The sequence below is a fragment of the Globicephala melas genome, chromosome 1 (genome assembly GCF_963455315.2).
Source record: "Globicephala melas chromosome 1, mGloMel1.2, whole genome shotgun sequence".
Taxonomy (NCBI): Eukaryota; Metazoa; Chordata; class Mammalia; order Artiodactyla; family Delphinidae; genus Globicephala; species Globicephala melas.
Genome location: NC_083314.1, coordinates 132,426,069 through 132,447,061, shown reverse-complemented (window position 1 = coordinate 132,447,061; position 20,993 = coordinate 132,426,069). Strand labels below are relative to the sequence as shown.

At 41.4% G+C, this 20,993-nt stretch overlaps 1 protein-coding gene across 4 annotated transcripts in view; it reads right to left on the bottom strand.

Moving 5' to 3' along the window:
• Window positions 1–20,993, bottom strand: part of JAK1 (Janus kinase 1) — a 228,896-nt gene that overhangs the window by 47,267 nt on the left and 160,636 nt on the right. For all 4 annotated transcript variants that reach the window (XM_060304731.2, XM_030865835.2, XM_030865834.2 and 1 more), the window contains 2 exons: window positions 5,890–5,972; window positions 2,666–2,864 (listed from right to left, as the gene is read on the bottom strand). In XM_060304731.2, coding sequence (XP_060160714.1) covers window positions 2,666–2,864; window positions 5,890–5,895 — 205 coding nt within the window. In that variant the 5' untranslated portion in view covers window positions 5,896–5,972. The remainder of the gene's footprint in view (window positions 1–2,665; window positions 2,865–5,889; window positions 5,973–20,993) is intronic.

The window sequence follows — 20,993 nt, the reverse complement described above, 5'->3', positions numbered from 1 at the left end:
GACAGGAGAACAATTGCAAGTAATCAATCATTGCTGATATTTTCATGTGTGGTCAGGCCTCAAACTAAGATACAATGAACTTAAAAAGCAAAAAATCATGGGAGAACATGAGGTAGCTGGCACTTGTTTCCCAACTCAGACATCTGAAGTGAGACTGACACTGACTGGGACCCTGGCTGGCCCTGCTCACCTAGGCAGGGACTCTCTCCAATGCACACACTAAGTTAAGAAGTTACAGCTTTCTTGTCATCTTCATGCCTCTGCTGAATTCCTCAACTCCTGCTTCTCAAGATATTTGGGAGTTACCCCTTCAGAGCTACACTCCTCCATGTAACAGAGAAGATGGAGCTAAATTTCAAAGAGCATTTTCCCTTGGGAAAAATGGCAAATGGCTTTTGGATCCAGTATTATCAGGACTATGTTTCAGGTAAACAGTAGGTTTTCATTCATAAATTGGCTTCTGTGGACTGGCCTAGAAATCTAGCTTTTCTTTATACATATCCATATTTGAATGTGAAACATACATATTTGAAGAATAATTTATCTATAATCATGGATAGGTCTATAATTCTACCACAGGTCTGATTCAAACAATATTACTACTTAAAAATAGGAAGATGAAAGATACCGTTTATATAAAAGTACTGAAAAATAATAACAATACTAACATTTACTGAGGGCTTCGTATCAGGCATCAGGCTAACACACATCTATTACCTTTTAATTCTCCTAACACTTAATGTGGTTAAGTATTATTTTTGCCATGTTACAGATAAAGAAACTGAGATTTAGTCTGATTCAGGGTTACTCAACTAGTAAAATCCAGGGCTAGCATTCAAACCTAGATAGAGGTACTGAGGGGGCAAATAATGAGAGCTAAAAGAACAAAAATTTACCATATATTGGTGAAAAATGAGGAAGTATACAGACCCCAAAACATCATGTACTATAATAGTAATGCTACAAGAATCTGTGGTATTCTGTATTCATCTATTTTTAAAATTTATTAATTTTTGCAACAATCCCCTGAGTTGGTTACAAAAGATAATACTCATTCTCTACAGACTGGGCTTAAAAACTGATGCCCCAAATTGACCCTGAGCCGAGAGTAACAGGATACAGGGGCTGTGTCTGTCTTCAGATTCACAGGCTCTCCCCCTCATCTCCTTTAGCAGCAATTCCTCTATCTCTCACTAACTGCAGCCCAACAATTCTGTACAAATGATCCTTGCTAACAACTAAGGTTTATACTTGCTATGCTGATGGCAAGAAGCTTGGCTAAGAGAATAAACACTATAAACCAAATCTCAAGGTAAAGGGGAAAAAATGCCTTAGAAACACCAATTTACATCTAGTTGTTTTGCTAATTACAAATACTTTTAAAGCTGCTGTCCAAAGCTGGTTCCTTACCTACTCTGCTATCTAGTCAAAGTAACTCTAAAATATTAATGCATTTTCCCCATAATAATCTGTGACTCAGCCAATTTTATCTAGTGTTATGTTTTGTCAGTAACGATCTACTACATTCTTCCCTATAGCACCAACCTCTCCCCTTTTATTGGAACTCTTGTATTTAAAGCATTTTAAGCAGAAAGACATATCAGGAAGAAAATGGGTTTTCTAGACAAGCTGTATTACAAACAAGGTAGCTGATTCTTGAAACAACCATGCTATCCCCGCAGAGTTGTTCTGAGGACTAAAGATGATATAAGTAAAGCATGGATCAGACTATCTGCCATCATGGCTAGTTAATCTATCATCATGAAATGAGTTGATTTTTTAAAAACAGCTTTACTGAGATGTAATTTACATACCATAAAGTCCACCCATTTTAAGTGTATAGTTCAATGAATTTTAGTATATTTACAGAGTTGTATAACCACCACCACGATCTACGTGGATTAGATCTTCAGTTTCTATGAATTAAATTTACCTGTCATTTAAAAGCAGGTAGGCAAAAATTGCCAATGACTCCAAGTTTAAAGGATAATGAAGGGCTTTATTTTGTTAGTCAGTTTGGTTTCCTACCTTCTAAGGGCAATAGGCTAACTTTAGTAAGACAAGCCTCACTTTAAAAAAAAGAAAAAAAAAAAGAAAGAAAGAAAAAAGAAAAAACGTCTTGTTCACAGCCTCACTGTCCTTCCTTTTCACAACTTGGCAATCTGACCAAGCCACAAAGTGACATTTAACTTCTCCCTTCAACTTAGCGTCACGTTGCAGGGGCAGGGGGCAGGGAGGGGGGTGCCAGGCAATAAGGAGGCAGGTCATGGTAGCATAAGGACAGACCACACTTTTCAGAAGTTTTAAACAATTAATATATTGAGAGATGGCACTTCTGAGCTTGTAACTTTGTGCAGGCGCTTCACTCATTTAGTGCTGATATTATTCCAATTTCATAGATATAGGGGAAATCAGAAAACTGAGCATCGTTCCCTGGTATCCCTGTAGCTCATTAGTAACAGCAGGAATAAGCTACTTTGCAGCAAAGAAAGTGAAAAGTGAAACTCTCAGAATTAAATTCACTGGCCTAAGGTCAAATGCAAGTCAGTGGCAGAGGCAGGGCAGAACGAATGACTCCCAGAGCCCACACCTCTCTCCACTCAGTGGAGGTGCAGGGGCAGAGACACCGGGACCTGCTGGGCCCTGGGCAGCTGCCGGTACTCACAGCATTCCTGCGCCGCCCTGATGCACAGCTCCTCCGCTGTGTACTCTCCGCCGCCCAACCGGAGGGGCTCCCTATCCGACAGGTAGAAGAGCACTTCCACCCCTGGCTCAGGGGCCTCCAGATTCACGTCAGTCTTCTTGGAGCTCCTCATTTTAGCACAGAAAGCCATGGCATTGCAGTCCTCTTTTATATTTAAATACTGTAGTGGAAGGAAAATGAGACTATGCGGTCATTCTATGTGCTAAAAGCACTAAGTGGTGAAAGAGTGCTTTGAAGGTAAGCAAGCCGAAAGATATGGTATTGGATAAGTACCTCCCCCTGCCCCTTTCCTCCCTGAAAATCAAATGTACCAGAGCTCACAGCAGGTACAATCATGGGAAGTAATCAATTATGCACGCTCATGAATTATGGTTAAGACCATATTGTCAAAAATCAGAGTAATTTTAGACATGACCTGAATTTATTTTCTGTATCTGCACACAAGTTGTAGTTGAAAAATGTGCCTCATTCTGGAACCACTGATGTTAACATTACTAATATTCCTGTTACCTCTACCAGAATCATTTAACTTTTGAATAGACCTACTGGCACAAATTACACTGTCTTTTACTTTTATGTCTACCTCCCAGTAAACGGCAAGCTCGGGGAGGGCATTAACCATCCTTACCTATTTTCATGCCCCTAGAGCCTAGCCCAGGCTGGCTCTGAGATAGTACACACAAAAGGACTACCGATTCATGTTCATAAGCCACATGAATGGGTCATGAGAATTAATGAGTGGAGCCAGGTCCCTTCACCCCACGGAGAGGCAGGACGATGGGCAGCACTTTGTGGCACCAGAAAGTGAGCGAGAAGCCTTGCTTTGAAAAGGTCAGAACCCACTGGTGACAAGCCTGAAAATAAGTTACTCACCTGAGCGCCCTCAATGGGGAGAGCAACTAGGATCAACGAGCCAACCTCAGCAACTGAGCTTTGGGCATGGTGAGAAAAGAGAGGGGAACTAGGGAAAGTCCTGCATGTTCTTTCTCCCCCTCACCCCAGCACCAATGGCCTCAAACCAATTTCCCTGACCCCAGGTTCCTACTTTCCTCCTGCCTACCAAGCCAACCTTCACTTAGCCCCCAAAGAAATGTCCCCCTAGCACATCTCAGATCCTCTAAAGGCTCCCCATTAATCTAGAGACCAATCCTAAGCTCCTAACAGAGGCCCTCCATCACCTGGCCAGATAGCCGCACTGGCCTCATCTCATGTTATATCACTCTCGGCCTCTTACTGCAGGCTTGAAACTCACAAAGCTGCCATCTTCTTGTTACCCCCCCACCCCCACCCCCAAGCCGTTTATCTCATTTTCCTGCCTTTGCTCATGCTGATTCCTCTACCAGGAGTGCCTTCCCACCTCATCCCTTTCATGGCAAACTTCAATTGCCTTTAGAACTCAGCTCGGACATTACCTCCTCCAGGAAGCCACCTCTGAACCTCCATCCCACCTCCTGAGTTAGATGTCCTCTCTCAAACTCACCACACTGCACTGACCACACTGAATTACGACCCTCTTATTCACCTGTCTGTCCCTCTCTCACTCCCACGTGCTGAGTTCCTTAAGGACAGGGACTGTGTCATTCATATTTGTATCACCAGTGCCTAGCACAGAGCTTGCAGAATGACCCAAAGCAAGTCACGGAGGGAGGGCCACAGTCACAGTTCTCTTAAGCAAATTCTCTTCAACAAATTCATGTGCTTGGTCCGTTAGCTGCCCTGGTGAGGTGAGATACTTGCAGGAAGGACACGAACCAGATATGCCTCGATACTACAAACTAAGAGGCACTTGGTTTTACTTGTTTAATCTCCAAAATAAATCTGAAGATCAAAATTTTCCAGAGACCAGGCTGAAAGATTAGCTCATAACTTACCTTAAGGTTCAGATCAACTATCAAGCAAGAAAGTTTTAAAACCCAACACTGAGCCTCCAACTCTACCCCAACAATGAAAAATAGAGATGGAAGACAAAGTAGCTAGTCTGCTTTATAACTTAAGAAAAAACCTTTGTCCTTAAGAGTCTAAAGAGACATGGCGGGGGAAGAATTTAAAGATGGTATTATACACTTTCACCCTACAGAAATAATCAGGCAAATATACATAATTATTTATGTACAAGATGTGGCACCACTTGAAATAGAAAACAAAAATACAATGTCCAACAGGAGAGCACTCAGTAAACAAAATTAAGAATATCAACATAAGGGCTTCCCTGGTGGCGCAGTGGTTGAGAATCCACCTGCCAATGCAGGGGACACGGGTTCGAGCCCTGGTCTGGGAAGATCCCACATGCCGCGGAGCGGCTAAGGCCCGTGCGCCACAACTACTGAACCCATGAGCCACAACTACTGAAGCCTCTGCGCCTAAAGCCCATGCTCTGCAACAAAAGAAACCCCTGCAATGAGAAGCCCTTGCACCGCAACAAAGAGTAGCCCCCGCTCACCACAACTAGAGAAAGCCCGTGTGCAGCAATGAAGACCCAATGCATCCAAAAATAAATAAAATAAATTTATAAAAAAAAAAAAAAGAATACCAACATAAAGGAATACTATGCAGCTGTTAAGGTGACATAAAACTATTTGACACTTGGGCTCCCCTGGTGGTGCAGTGGTTGAGAGTCCGCCTGCTGATGCAGGGGACACGGGTTCATGCCCCGGTCCAGGAAGATCCCACATGCTGCGGAGCGGCTAGGCCCATGAGCTATGACCGCTGAGCCTGCACGTCCGGAGCCTGTGCTCCGCAACGGGAGAGGCCACAACAGTGAGAGGCCCGCGTACCGCAAAAAAAAAAAACAACCGCGTACCGCAAAAAAAAAAAACTATTTGACCCAACATTGAAAGATGTATATGACACACTGCAAAATGAAAACAGCAAAACATGTATATTATGATCCTTCTGGTTATGCATTTGTACAATCTGGAAAAACAGACAATAAATTGTTAACAGTGGTGAATATCTAGGAGAGGTTACAAGGGAACTTAGACTGTACTTCCCATATTTCAGTAGTTAAAAAAAAAATCTCCAAAGTAGCACATGCAACATTTGGAACGAACAAAAATTAAAATAACGATATTGAAAAATAAATGGATATAGCACAGATAGCCCTATAAGTTTAAGATCAGTTTCATTATTCTTTATAGAAGCTATTTTCCTTTTTGTCTTTCTTTTAAATATGCAAATGTACATACCTGCATTTATCCAGCTGTCCAATGCCCCCCAAAAAGTAGACTGGATTTTCTTCTCTACTTTCCAAAACCCATTCAGAGCTGAGCTAAAGACAAAGATAAATAAATAAATCAGCTGCAGAGGTAACTGTATCAGAAAATAAGAGGACACTTTCATTAAGAAAGCAGCCCAAACCATAAACAGGCAGGAAAAAGCATTTGGGAGGAAGAAGGTGGGGGTGGGGGGAACACTGATGAGGACACTGAGAGGACAGAGAGACATCTTAGGGTGTAAACATCAAAGAAGAAGATGTTATTTTCACTGCTTCAAGAAAGGAAGCCAGGGACTTTCGCTTCTTGGTGTAGAGTGCCCTGTCCAGTGTGAATGAGGACTATGTGCCTTTTCCATCAACAACCTCTCTCTCTCTTGAGGCTGTGAACAATAGTTTAGGGGCCCAAAGATGTGCACTTTTATTTCCCATATCTACTTCCTTTAGAATTACCCTCTTCCCAATCCAGTCTACCCCTGGCTTCATTTTAATGGTGAAACCGCAGGTGGTATGGTGAAAGGAGGAGGGCCTGGGAACAAATCTGACCAATGATGCTTTCAGTTCACCAAATATTTTTTGAGTCATTCTTATCTGAAAACTTAGGCAGCAAATAAAGGTCCTCCCAACTTCCCAACCTCACCTCAAAGGCTTATTCATACTAAACAGGAATAGCAGTTTGGTTCTGTAAAATTAAAGTTCCTGGTCCCATTCTTACCACCAACACCAACACCACCGCCACCACCACCTACACAGCTCTGCATTGTTTTTTGTTTTTTGTTTTTTTTTTGCATTACGCGGGCCTCTCACTGTTGTGGCCTCTCCTGTTGCGGAGCACAGGCCCTGGACGCGCAGGCTCAGCAGCCATGGCTCACAGGCCCAGCCGCTCCGCGGCATGTGGGATCTTCCCAGACCGGGGCACGAACCCGCGTCACCTGCATCGGCAGGCAGACTCTCAACCACTGCACCACCAGGGAAGCCCTCTGCATTGTTTTAACAGCTTTCCTTGGTGCTTCTCACAAACTCTTTTTAAGAGTAAAATCAAACTATGTTTTGCAAATAAGGAGCACCCACTCTTAGTGATTTGAAAATGGCTGCCAAATTAATACAGATTATTGTCTCAGTTTTCTGTTGGTCATTCCACACATTTTATCAGAATCCAGCTTTAGAAGGAGCACAGTCCCATGCATGACAAGGCAGGAGTGGAGGGGTGCCTGGGGAAAGGGGGATGAGTTACCTCTGAGGCTGCAAGGCCAGCATTCCCACAGGACCTTAGATTCGAAGTGGGAGATGGCACAAAACACAAAAGCAATCTAAAATCAGTAGCGTGGGTGTGGCATGATGTCATCTTTATGCCCCTTGCTAACTCCAATGACTGACACTGGAGAGGGCTGGTTTGGGAAGGTTTTCTGCAGTGGATAAGGCAAAACTAATGATAGGAGGCCAGGCAGGGGATATAAGTATGAATTTTGATGTGAAGACTTTGACTTGGCTATTTTGTCACGACAGTTTTTAAAAGATTCAAAGAACAAATCATTATACTTTCAACTTTAAAAATGTAATATAACCAATTGTTTTAATTACATAAATAGATACCCTGCCTTGCAGCAAAACAGCAATCTGAAATTAGCTACATCTAATACCCTGCTTCAGCTCAGAAGCAGGTGTTCAAATCCCACATTTAGGAGACCCATTCGACAATTATTTTTGAGCAGTTCTTCGTGCCAAAAGCTGAACTATACCAGGAGGCCGCAACGAAGAACAAGAGCAAGATGGTCACTGCTCATGTGGAGCTTACAGTCCACAGGACTAAAAGAATCAAACAAAGATGCAGAGAAAGAAGTAATCATAAAGAACTTAAAATACCATGAAGGAAAAAGAGAGCATATAATAAGGAATGTGATTCAGCATGGGACTCAAGAGGGAAGTAACACTGAGCTGAGATGGAATGGCTATCATGGGAGGTGGGGAGAAAGCAGTTTGGGTAAAGGATGAGCATGTGCAAAGGCCCTGTAGAGGGAAGAAGCCAGTCCAGTCTCTCCAGATGCATAAATGGGGAAATCCCTCCAATACGCCTTTTTAGGTGTGGGTAAAGAACAGCACTACCACATTCATACTTGCTAACAGCATGCCTGGGGCCTTGCTACCCCATGTTTCCGGCAGCATGCTGCCAAGGATGAATGCAAATCAACCAGATGGCCTCCATGCTTTAGTGCCCCAAACCAGAAGAGGGACGCACACTCAGAACCTTTTAGAGTAGGAAGAGACCTGAAGTTCCACCAGTCCCTTTAAGAAGAGCTACTGCATAAATTTTTTTTTTTTTTTTGCGGTATGCGGGCCTCTCACTGCTGTGGCCTCTCCCGTGGCGGAGCACAGGCTCCGAACGCACAAGCTCAGCAGCCATGGCTCACGGGCCCAGCCGCTCCACAGCATGTGGGACCTTCCCGGACCGGGGCACGAACCCGTGTCCCCTGCATCGGCAGGTGGACTCTCAACCACTGCGCCACCAGGGAAGCCCCTGCATAAATCTTTTTAAACTCACAAAAGCATTTTAATATGCACCATCAGATCACATGTTACTTGAACACAGGAGTCATGGGGATTGAGGATCAGACTACAATCACCAGGATTCTATCAAAACCCATAATCAAGAAGAGTTTGGTTTTTCCATTATTCATTCTCTACTACAAGCAACACTGTATTGAAATCACATTATACCTAATAATTTTCAAAATGACCTCCAGTATTACTGGACAGGACAAGAAAATGGTATCAATTTGTGATGCCTTAGCCTAGAGATTAAACTCTGAGAAATCAAGATCAGCAACAGAATTTCTTGACAATATGCATTTACTCTGATATTTTTATAGGCTGACTCAACAACAAAAATCCCTGTTCTCAGAAAACTGACATTCCAATGATAAAAAATTAAACACACCCATATAGCACTTAAAAGGCATGCTAGGGCTTCCCTGGTGGCGCAGTGGTTAAGAATCCGCCTGCCAATGCAGGGGGCACGGGTTCGAGCCCTGGACCAGGAAGATCCCACATGCCGCGGAGCAACGAAGCTCGTGCACCACAACTACTGAGCCTGTGCTCTAGAGCCCGCGAGCCACAGCTGCTGAGCCTGCGTGCCCAGAGCCCGAGCTCCGCAACAAGAGCAGCCACTGGGATGAGAAGCCCGCGCACTGCAATGAAGAGTAGCCCCCACTCGCCGCCAACTAGACAAAGCCCGCCTGCAGCAATGAAGACCTGACACAGCCAAAAATAAATAAATAAAATAAATTAAAAACAAACAAAAAAAAAGGTAATCTGAACATTTAAACCTAAGACTGGTGACCCACTTTATGTGAAATGACGACTCATTCAGGATGACAAGTGTTTTTTGTGCTACAGCATTTGTGCAATGGCTTCATTCAAATAACATTTCTTTCTGAATAAACTAAACAACATGCTCTAACTACTTACTTTTAGAACAAGTAGGAAAAGAGCAAGGTCAGCTTATAAATACTTTGGATAATTCCAAGAAATCAATTCAAGTTTCTTGCTACAAGGTACAAAAAGAAAATCTTTAATCCTAGAAAAACTGACCAGTAGGAATCACTCAGTACCCTTTAAAAATAACATGATTCACTGGGTTCCATTCCCAACTCAAATGAATACAAAGAAGCTCAGAAAATAGTAAGGATAAAAGTGAGAAATCAAAAGCTTTTTGATGATAGCAGTGAATTCTTCCACCCTAACCTCCTTATAAATTTTCAAGGATTTGAAAGAAAATACCTTTCTCTCATTTGAAGAAAGGGGCTTTAGTGGCTTTAGCCTTTACTTTAGTGGCTCAATCTTGTAGATGCTACTTTACATGAAAAAAAAAAAAATCAGGGAAATTTTGTAAATTCTCAATTGTTTTTTAGTTTATAAAAGTCTTATGCAAGAGATATGTATATCTAATACTTTGTGAATGAGGGAAAAGTAACAGAAACAAAATGCGATTCTGTGAGTCTGAACAGGACTAACTGCAATAAATGGGGTAGCACAACTATTTTCTAAGATGCAAAATTCCAGAAATCAGTGTCTGAAGATACGGAAAGCCTGCTAAATTTTCAAGGGTATCTTCTGAAATACAGGTATCTATTAAAGGAAGAACATAAAATTAAATTTTGAATAGTGGAGATGACAGACATAAAGATAGATCATATTAATATTCACAAATATGATGATCAGAATATGAGTGCTTTGGGCCAAAGGCCATGGCCAGATGTATATGATAAAAGTAGACTGGATGATGGTTAAAATCAATGACAAATGTATATGTATAACTGAATCACTTTGCTATACACCTGAAACTAACACAACATTGTTAATCAACTATACTCCAATATAAAATAAAAATTTTTTAAAGGACTATCATTAAAGAAGGAATAAATGAAAGTAAAATTTTAAAAAATGTTTAAATCAATGACACGACTCAAAATAAAATACTTTGGATATCTGATTTTTACTAGAGAAACCATCACACCTACAGTGAATTACTTAATGGATGCCTTAAAGGAATCAAAGCTTTTGATTCCTGAAGTAGAAAATGCAAATAAAATGTTGATGAATTAAGGTATGAACCCAGAAAAATTGAAAAGAAAAACATGTAATTTAGAAAATGTCCTGAAATCAGCTGCTTAATACCTTAAGAAATGTTAAGACTGAAGATCTTAAACCTTAAAAACCATCTTAGCAGGCACCAGTCTTAAGGTTGGTGAGGAAACCTGATGCAACAATATAAGCTCCAAGAGGGCAGGGACTCTTGTCACTTTTGTTCCATGCTTTACTGTATTAGGTGATCAGTAAGTAGCTAAATGGTTAAATGAAAGATGAAGGTAACAAAGCAAGCAACATCACCCGATGGAAATATCACCGTAATCCAGAGTGTGTGATTTTATTGCCTCTATACACAACTAGCAAGTGGACCTTGAGAAAGTCATTTAAATCTGAGCCCATCCGTGAACCTGAGAGGAACCATCTTGCCCAACGGATCAAAAAAAATCTCTCAAAAAGTCTTCCTTAAGCTCCTACATGCCTTTTTCAAATGAGGCTATAGATGTGAAAGATGTTAGTGCTAAAGCAATATAATGTAGGCTTTATGGCAGAGGACTGAAGTGGGTGGCCAACTTGCTTAGAAAGAATAAATAGGGATTCTGAGCAAAAGCCTGGTCATAAATCAAAGTCCCATTTCATAAGTCTCAGATGACACAGCAGAGCAGTTAAGAGCCTGAGCTGGAGTCTTAAGGACCTGGGTTTGAATCCTGCCTATCCCACTGACTAGCGATTGTAATCTTAGGCAAGTTACTTACCCTCTCTAAACCTCAATGTTCTCAGCTGTAAGTGGGGGGATAAAAAATAGCATCTATCTCCTAAAGCTGTTAAGAGTTAAATTAGTTAATGCATATAAAGTACCTAACACAGAGTGTAGCAGGCAGTAAGCATTCCTATTTTGGTCGCAATTTCTGTTAAACTGATTACAGCTTGATGGAACACAGTTCCAGTCAAGGAGAGGGAGCTCCAGCATACACCGAGCATCTGTAACATCTCATGCACGGAGCTAGGCGCTTGCACTTAATTCTCATAAAAAGCAGAAGTTTCAGGCCAATCAGTGGGGGTGCCAGATGTCAAACACGTGACTGACTCCAAGGACCAGGCTTTTTCCACAGGGGTGTAAAAACTGCTTTAAAGTGCCCCCCATCACCAACACCACTGTCTTCTTAGCACTTTCCGTAGTCTAGCATCCACCTAGGAGACGGGTCTCATTCCAGGCCCCTCCCTCCAAAGGCTGAAAGAACTGTCGTTCAACAAATCATGAAAGTGCCCTGGGCCCTGCCTGCGTTCCAGCCCACAACTATCACGCTGCTCTGGCACCACAAGGGTAGTTCTGGTGGCCCTGGTAGAGGCCCACCCCATAGGCACGGAACCTCCTAAAGGACACACACACACACACACACACACACACACACACACACACACACACACACACACACACACACACACACACACACACACACACACACACACACACACACACACACACACACACACACACACCACCCCCCCACCCCCACCCCCCCCGGGAAGCATCTTTCTGCCTCTTAGTCTCATCACCCAGGGCTTCGCACCCACTGGAGCCTTGTCAATGACTGTGTCTGTTGCTCCCAGTGCCCCCCGCTTTACTGAGGCCCAGATAACTATTCTGAGGAAGGCATCACAAGATGCTATGCAAAGCTAATGGATTCCAGCCAAAAAGATGACATAAAAACAAAATCTGTTATTTTTTTCCCGTCAGCAAGTCAGAATTATGGCTTTTCTATATGCTACTCCGGCCACACAGAATAACTCACTTCTAACTACAGCAGCAATTCCAGGAATACCCCAGAACCTTAAGTGCTGCTCCATTTACAATAAACTTCTAGGGATGATCAAACAATCAATGCCAACTCGATGATCCAGGGCTCTCTGCACTGCTCCCAGTGAGCCTGCTTTCCCTGAGAGACTGCTTCTGATCAAACTAAATTAAGTCAAAACGTGTTTTCCTAAAAGCCACACTGTATCAATATGCTTTGCTATCCCCCCTTTTATTTCTTTTACCGCTAATACATCTATAATGTTATTAAAGAGCACAGAATACAGTGGTCAAAATATGGTGACAGAAGTGGATGCTCCAAAGGTGGGGAAAATGGCTTGTCTGCACCTTCTGTGCTTTCCCGTCGTTCATCACTAAAATACTTATTAAGCACTTGGACCATCACAATAAAACCTTGCATTTATATGGTACTTTATAGCTTAAAAAGAGCTTTCACATCTATAACCACATTCGAGTCTTACAGCTCCTTTCACAGATGAGAAGACTCAGTCTCAGACATTCCCATGGTCAAGTGGCTAGTGAGTGGCGAGGCCAGGCTCAGACACACTTCTCAGCCTCCAGCTTCACTGCCCTTTCAGTTTGCCACATTTCCTTGGGCAAGGCGCGGGCTTTGAGGGAATGTAAAGAAGAACCACGCTTAAAATCTAAGCCCACCAAAACCCTCCAGTCTATTATTAATAGTTGGCAAGCGTTAAGAACTACAGGAGTTAGAAGAGAGGGCTGTGAAGTGACCAGGTAGAGTGGACTCTGTTCCCAGCCTTGAGGAATAGAGACAATCTAAAAGGAAAGGAAGGGTGCAGCTGTCCTGGAAAAGAGCTGGAGGAAGGAAAATCAAGAGGGTGGAGCTGCAGGAAGGACTATGCAGACCAAGAGGGATCAGGCAGGAAAGAAGTAGAGTGAAAAGGTGAGGCAGGGTCGGACTGAGGAGAGGGGGGTAGGGGCGGGGCAGGGGGGGGAGAGAGAAAGAGAGAGAGAGAGAGAGAGAGAGAGAGAGAGAGAACACGCACCTGTGGGCACCAGCTTCTGTCTGTAAGCAATACAAGAAAACTGCCTGGTATTGAAAAAATCTCTAAAGCTCTCTGAACACAAATCCTGTGTAACAAGGAAAGTATTAGATGACCTCTACAGTTCTTTACAGAACAGAAGCAGTTAGAAGCCTGGGCCTAGAGTCACCCTAACCTGGGTTCAGACCCCAGCTCTAATGTCTGTGTGACCTTAGCCACGTTTTTCAACCTCTACACGTTTCTGTTTCCTCTGGGATTAATAAAGTATCTACAGGGCTGTTGTGAAGATTCAAGATTTCTCTAAATCTCTTCCTCTAAAGTATGTTTTTACTGGCTCACACTCAAAAAGCTCACAGTTCATTAATCAGTTTTCTGTGAGTATACTCAAGGCTTTTAAAAATGTTTAGATTAAAAAAAAAAGTAACAAAGCAAACAAACCCTATCTTACAAATGTTTGAAATCATATTATGCTGCACCCTAATAAAACTAATTCCTCATTAACTTGTATTTCCAAAGTGTCGTGATGCAAAGACATAAAACCTCTTGCAGATATGCCATCTGGTGAAACTTCAAGGTAACTATAATTTGAAGGAATATACAGGAAGCAACCCTGAATCCCCTCCATGCCTTGCTAACTTTTACTAATTTATTTGTGTGTCTACTGCATATTTACCTACTCCCTCTCTGTTATGTACTAAGCTCTTTGGGGGCAGAAATCCATCTAACGTGTTTCCTGTTAAGTCTTTACCCACTTAGGGTTCTGGGATGCAAACAACAGAAACCAGCTCTGTTTACCTTAGGATGAAAATAAATTAAGGGGAAGATATAAGAACACAGGAACAGTCTGACAAGGACATCGTTCTAGCACGGCCACCACTGGTCACCAGCCATCACCACAACTGGACTCCTGATTCTGCTGCTTCCATGAATGATCTCAAGCCACCCCTATGTATTTGTACCATTCCTTCCAGAAGCTAAGTCTTGGGACAGAGGAATCCAACAGGCTGGACTTGGTTCACCACTAGTCATGTGTCTGTACCTCCTTCAGCTTCCACAGCAACAACGGATGATCACTCCAGAAATGAAGGGGGTTCAGAAGCTGGACAATGTCAATGCATGTTAATTGCTATCAAATGGCAATGTCCACTCCAGTCTATACCCCAAAGGAGCTCAGCTATTGCCTCAAAATATAAAGTGACGTTGGGGAGAGAAATAAAAGGAAATCTCAAGGAAAGTGTTTCCCTACATGGTCTCCTGCACCTCTCCTCAACCAAGAAACTGTAATCAGTTTTCATGTTTAGACCTGAAATAGCCTACCAACAGTCTCCAGTGCTGCACTAAGGCAGAGCTCTTCGGGAACTGTATTTGCACAGTGAGTAATCCACTCGGTCTTCACCAGGACAGCAGACTTGATCACCAGGTCAACACTGCTCCTCCACAGCACGGAGCCTCCTCTCTCTCCTCTCCACCTGCCCCACTTGTCTCTGGCACCAGCCAAGAGTCCAGTAATGGTTTCACACCACTATTTGACATCCTAGGAACCCATGCTGACCGCTTTTCAAACCTTTTTTACCATGATCTACAGTAAGCAATGTGTGTATGACAAAAAATGAATTTCACAGAAAAATAGCCTCACTACATGTAATTCACTCTGATATTTTCTATTCTATACTATTTTCTTCTCTTTAATAATAGATTTTAAATGCTAAATAAGACCCACAAAATCGATTTCATAGTCCACTAATGAATAATAAACCACCGTTTGAGAAACACTAGTTTAAAGGACTGAACAAGATTACCAAAACAGAATTTACTTTATAATCACTGTTTATAGTCAGCTGAATATAAAATAGTGAACTGCATTTCATCTGGAATTCCTCTATGAGAAGATCATCCCTCTTTTCCCAAACCATGCAGCCCATGATGTTTTAAAACAAACAGCTGCACTGAGATCCACACTGCCACACTCACAGTCATTTCACAATACAGGTTCTTCTCCCAGAAAGCTCTTCAGCTGTTTACTTCCTAAATCCATATAATGCTACCAGAGATCAAGAAAATGTAGAAACATACCCACAAGGCATGGAAGATTCAGATTTTAAATTCTGCCATTACCCATGATTTATTCCCATAAGCCCCAGTTTCTAACCTTAGAATCACATCTCCTAGTGATGCTTTGCAGGAGACTAAAGAATTCAAAACCCTTTCTGTTTCCTTCACATCTGTGCAAACTTTTCAATGTATTTTATGGAAATAACCACTGTAAATGGAGAGAAGAATTCAGCGTATGGTCATCAATGGATATTTCTAGGAAGGGGAAAGCTTCCCAAGTTTTGAAGGTTTAAATAGATGGTATATTATGATGAATTTGGCTAGGAGTCTTCTGCAGCAACTTAAAATTATGTTTTTCTACCAATGAACTGACAAAGGTGAGCAAATACAGCTATTCTTTCTCAAGATAAATGCTTACTTTATACTCTGCTCATAAGAAGGCAGAACCTCAATGAGACACTTTTTTGTATCCTTAAAGCGAGGCCCCAAGCAGGGCCAGAACATGACCACAGCCATAATTCTTTTGTCAAAGGGCCCCTGTCTAACAGACAACAGGCATCCATCTCGTTGCACCAAAATATTCAGTGGCAATGCCTGCTCTTCATTCATTCAATTTTCCTGTTTAATTTTTTGGGGGAAGGAGGGGAATGGTACAGACTTCAGCCATGGAGCTTCTTTGGCCTCTCCTTTTAAGAGAAAAAAAATGTAGAAAGAGAAAAAGGGAGGATAATTTTCTAAGAGTACTGTGGAGGTAAATATTATGGTAGGATGTTAATGACAAATTAGACTAAAAAGAAAAACATAAACATAATAACAACTAGAAGGAATAACTCCCGCGCTCCTGGACATTTTCATTAAGTAAAATAACCAACCAAACAAAAACTCATTATGAAAAGCCTGTGAAGCACACTTTGGTGGGAATAAAAGAATGCAAGAAAAAATGTTATCATCAAAGAAGAGTTAGCAACCCAAGAATGTGAAATAGTAATAATATTGATACATGATTGATTGCCAAACACAAGACACATCCAACCAAGGCAAAGAGTATGCTCAGAGAAGGTGTGAGTGGGGGGTTGAGGTAATTAACCCAATCCAGAAGAATTCAGGAAAAACCAGCATGGTGGAGTTAACCATTCTGGTCAAGAAGAACTGAGCTAGAACACTGGCCCTGGCACTCAGTCGCTGGGATCAGGTTACTTTTTAACTTTCAGTGATTATTTTTTCATTTGCAAATAAAGATAACAGTAATTCTTTTACAGGACTGTTTTACACTCTGAGAGAAAAAATATATATAGGTCTAGTAGAACACCTGGCCCATATTAGGCATATAATAGTATGACCATTATGGGGCAGGTGGGATTTGAACTGGGCCTTTAGGAATGGGGAAGATACAAATAGGAAGAGAACAGCAGCCAACTGAGGGGAACATTCCAAATAATGGAAACATGAAGAAATAACAAAAGAAGGAAAGGGGCTGTGTAAAACCCTTTGGAGACTGACCAGAAGGTTTGTGTAGAATAGAAAGAAATGAGAAAAAGGAGAAAGCTGAGACCAGTTTACAGCAGACCATAAATGCCCAACTCAGGAGTATGGACTTTCCTTTGAGGAGACAACCCCAGAGGAGAACTCAAATCCCCAGACTCACATGAATTCCTCAGAAGCAAGAAAAGTCCCCCAGTATGTGAATATGTGCTATGTAGAGATGGGGGGAACTCAGACACAAGGAGATGACAGGGAAAAGCATGGGGACACTTTAAATTCATCTGCAGAAAATAATATCCTCTTTTAAAATATTTTAAATGAGTCAACTAGTCCTTGATGGATATACAGGCACTGTACACTAAGATTCTCCACCTCCCCTTTCCCTCAGTGTGAACATCCCAGGACAATAAAAGTTAACTGAGCAAACAGCCCCAAATATTGCCACTGGTAAGAGCTAATTTGAATATTCATGGGGGGATCCATACTCTAACCCCACCTTACTACACACACATAACTCCCACAAAGAACAACTTTTAAAAAATAATAATAAAATAAGAAGCTAGAGGTTTTCTTCTGCAAATTACACTGTGAATGAGTCAGAAAAAACTTTCCCAAAGCTTTTGTCCTCATGGCTGAAGAGCCAGCCTGGCTGGGACATTTCCTAACAGCACTGCGGGAACGAATACTCTGCTGCTGTTGATTAATCATCCTCTGCAGTGCAGCCTCACAGAGTTGTTCATGGGGCTACCCTTGGGAGTCACTCTGAATTATTTTTATAACATCTTGTCCTTGGATAAAAGGAAACACAGAGTCAGAAATAGGAGGTTAGGAGGTCACCTATTACTTAGCAGAGTTGTTTACACAGCCTTGTTTCCCTCTTATCCAGAGTCAATGTCCTGGATAATTGATAGATATAAGGTACGCACATTTCCAGGGATCTAAATATGGCAGAATTCACAAAAATCATGTTCAATGGAAATTTCTCTGCCTTTGATGATTCAGAAGAGCATATCAGACCTTCTCAGGCCTTAGAATCATGATTATGACCAATTTTCATTTCACAGAACTGTAAGGGGTGGAACTGGGGGGCGGGAGGGGAATCCGGTTAGTGGAATTTGCACAAACAAGTTCCTTTGTGCTAGCATTCATTTCAACAGTCTCTGTGGCCATAAAAAAAAGAACGAAAATGTCATTTGCAGAGACAAGGATGGACCTAGAGACTGTCATACTGAGTGAAATAAGTCAGACAAAGACAAATATATGATATAGCTTATATGTAGAATCTAAAAAAATGGTACAAATGAACTTATTTACAAAACAGTAATAGAGTCACAGATGTAGAAAACAAACTTATAGTTACCAAGGAGGAAAGTGGGGAGGAGGGATAAATTGGGAGACTGGGATTGACATATACGCACTACTATATATAAAACAGATAACTAATAAAAACCTACTGTATAGCACAGGGAACTCTACTCAATACTCTGTAATGACCTATATGGAAAAGAATCTAAAAAAAGAGTGGATATATGTATATGTATAATTGATTCACTTTGCTGTACAGCAGAAACACAACATTGTAAATCAACTATACTCCAATAAAAATTAACTTTAAAAAATAAAAGTAAAAGAATAAACAGTCTCCATTAGTTTACATGAACGTTTTATCAACCCATGCAGCTCTCTGATGTGTGTCTAGCCAGGTGGTACCTGAACATTTCTGTCTTGGCCAAAAGAACTGTGTTTGTCCAGTGCATTACACGTGTACACACAGCTAATAAGTAGCAGAAATGCAGCACAAAACTGATCCTCAGATGCCACATCTCATGGATCTCACACTGTACTAAAATAAATATTAATGAAGGAACCTCTGTCTTTTTAGCCTTTCTCCAAATGAATACAAAAAAGCAAAGTTGGTGTAACTATACATAACCATTAACTAATCAAAATCAATAAACACAGTCAATAAATACAATTATATACTTTTTACAGCTTTTTTACAGCTTTTTACAGCTTACAAAAAGCACTTTTTACAGCTTACAAAAAGCACTTTCAATATATGATCTCCATTAATCCTCACAATAATTTTAAGTATCATTCCTCTTATTTTAATCATAAGTAAACTAAGGCCTAGAGATACTTAAGTGACTTGTAAAAGGTCATATGTATTTATTAACTGGGACTCAAATCCAAGTCATCAGGAGGCAAAGGAAATGGAAACAACTAAAGAAAAAATGACAAATGATCATGGTGAAAAGGTCATATTTCACTAACAGTCAAATTAAAATAACAGGATGCTATTTTTTATCTATCTAATCAGTAAAGGTGGTGTAGCTGCTTATAAACGTAGATACAATCCTGTATCTACAGGATTACAATTACTGTCATCTTCAAACTATAAAAGTTATTTAGACTCATGATAATAAAAATATACATTCAATAATATAGAAACATATCACTGAAAAGCTAAAGTTCCTCTCCCTACTTCCCAGAGATAATCACTACTCAGTTTTTTGGTGCAACCTTTCTTGAGGACAATTTGGCCTCATATATCAGTTTGGACTTCAAAACCCTCACATTCTGATTCAGTAACCCCACGATATGTTAATGAAAAAGGCAGGTTACAAAACAGCATGCAGAGGATGAGCCTAGCTATGTTGCATAAACACACACAAATAATCCTAGAGAGAGAAAAAAGATGGAAGATGGAGAGGACATTGCAGGAAAAATTACCCATTTAATAACAGTGATTATCTTGGGTGTCTGTGGGGATAGTGATGACTTCATTTTGTACATTCTTTAAGATTTTTCAAGTATTCTACCACAACTATGTGTTATTCCATTCAGGGGGGAAAAGTAATTCGCCCAAGTTACACAAGGAGTTAGGGCTGGGATTGGGGCGTTTAGGAGAGATGATTCCTAGTCCACTATTTAAGCCATCCTATCAATATATCCTGCTCTGCCTGCTGTAATTTTAAAACAGTTCAACAGTTACCAACAACCCAAAGCAACTAAGAGATGTGACAAGGCAAAATGTAATTATTTGTTAATAAGTGATAGAGGTATGAAGTGCTATGACTTCAGAGGAGAAAGAGGTCACTGGTGCACAGAACAATTCCAAAGGCTTCATAAGTCAGATTTAGAAAGGTAAAGAGAAGAAGCACGCTCCATTCCAGATCTCCAGATGAAGATCAAAGGCAGCAGGAAGAAAACCAGCAAGCCTATTTGGTGGACAGTAAGCAGACTTCAGCATATTCATGAAGAGAAGCAGGAAATCAGACTGAGAAAGGTACACTGGGGTCAGACTGAGATGGAAGAGACGATGGAGGAGTGAAGAGAGGGCCTGGGAGTCACAGATCGCTTACACATCCAACTGGTGAATAAGCCCCAATCATTCTAACTCCTTTGTCTCCATCCACTTCCCTCCATCATCCCATGATTTCTCTCTCCAATTAGGGCAACACTGTCCTGAAAAGTTTCTGCTTTCCTTCTCATATGCCTCTATTCCAGTCTCCACAATGCAGCCTATTTCTAAACTGCAAATCTGAAAATCTTATGCTTTCTCTTAAACTCCTTTATTTTCTACTCTCTTAAGATGGCCTTCATAGCTACTTGTGATCTAACCTCCCATGGCTTATCAGTTTGTACCCCAAACTCCAATATACTATTTGCAGTTCCTGGAATCCAGTACACCCTTGTCCTCCAAGCTTTTGCCACCCCCATTCATTCTTCAGTTCACAGCTCAGAAATCATATCCATCATCCAGGCTTCCCTGACTTGATGCACCTGCCAAGCTGAGGCATCCAGAGCAACCTGTGCTTACCTTTACAGCAGCACTTATAATCCTGCTCTGTGACCATCTGTAGAATTGTGTCTTCTCCACTGTCTTTGAGCCCCATGAGGGCAGGGACTGTAGCTATTATCTGGCTATACACAGCACCCAACAACAGTGCCTAGGGTACAGCAGATATTCAATAAATGCTTGTGGAAGGAACAGATGCTTAAACATTTCCTTTTCCAGGATGCCTCCCCTGACCATCCCCACTTCCCTCTAGAAGTACTCACCTAATCCATGTCAATATTATATACTGGTTTGCATTTAAGAAACTGTTTTATAAGAGTAAATGTGTAGTTACAGGC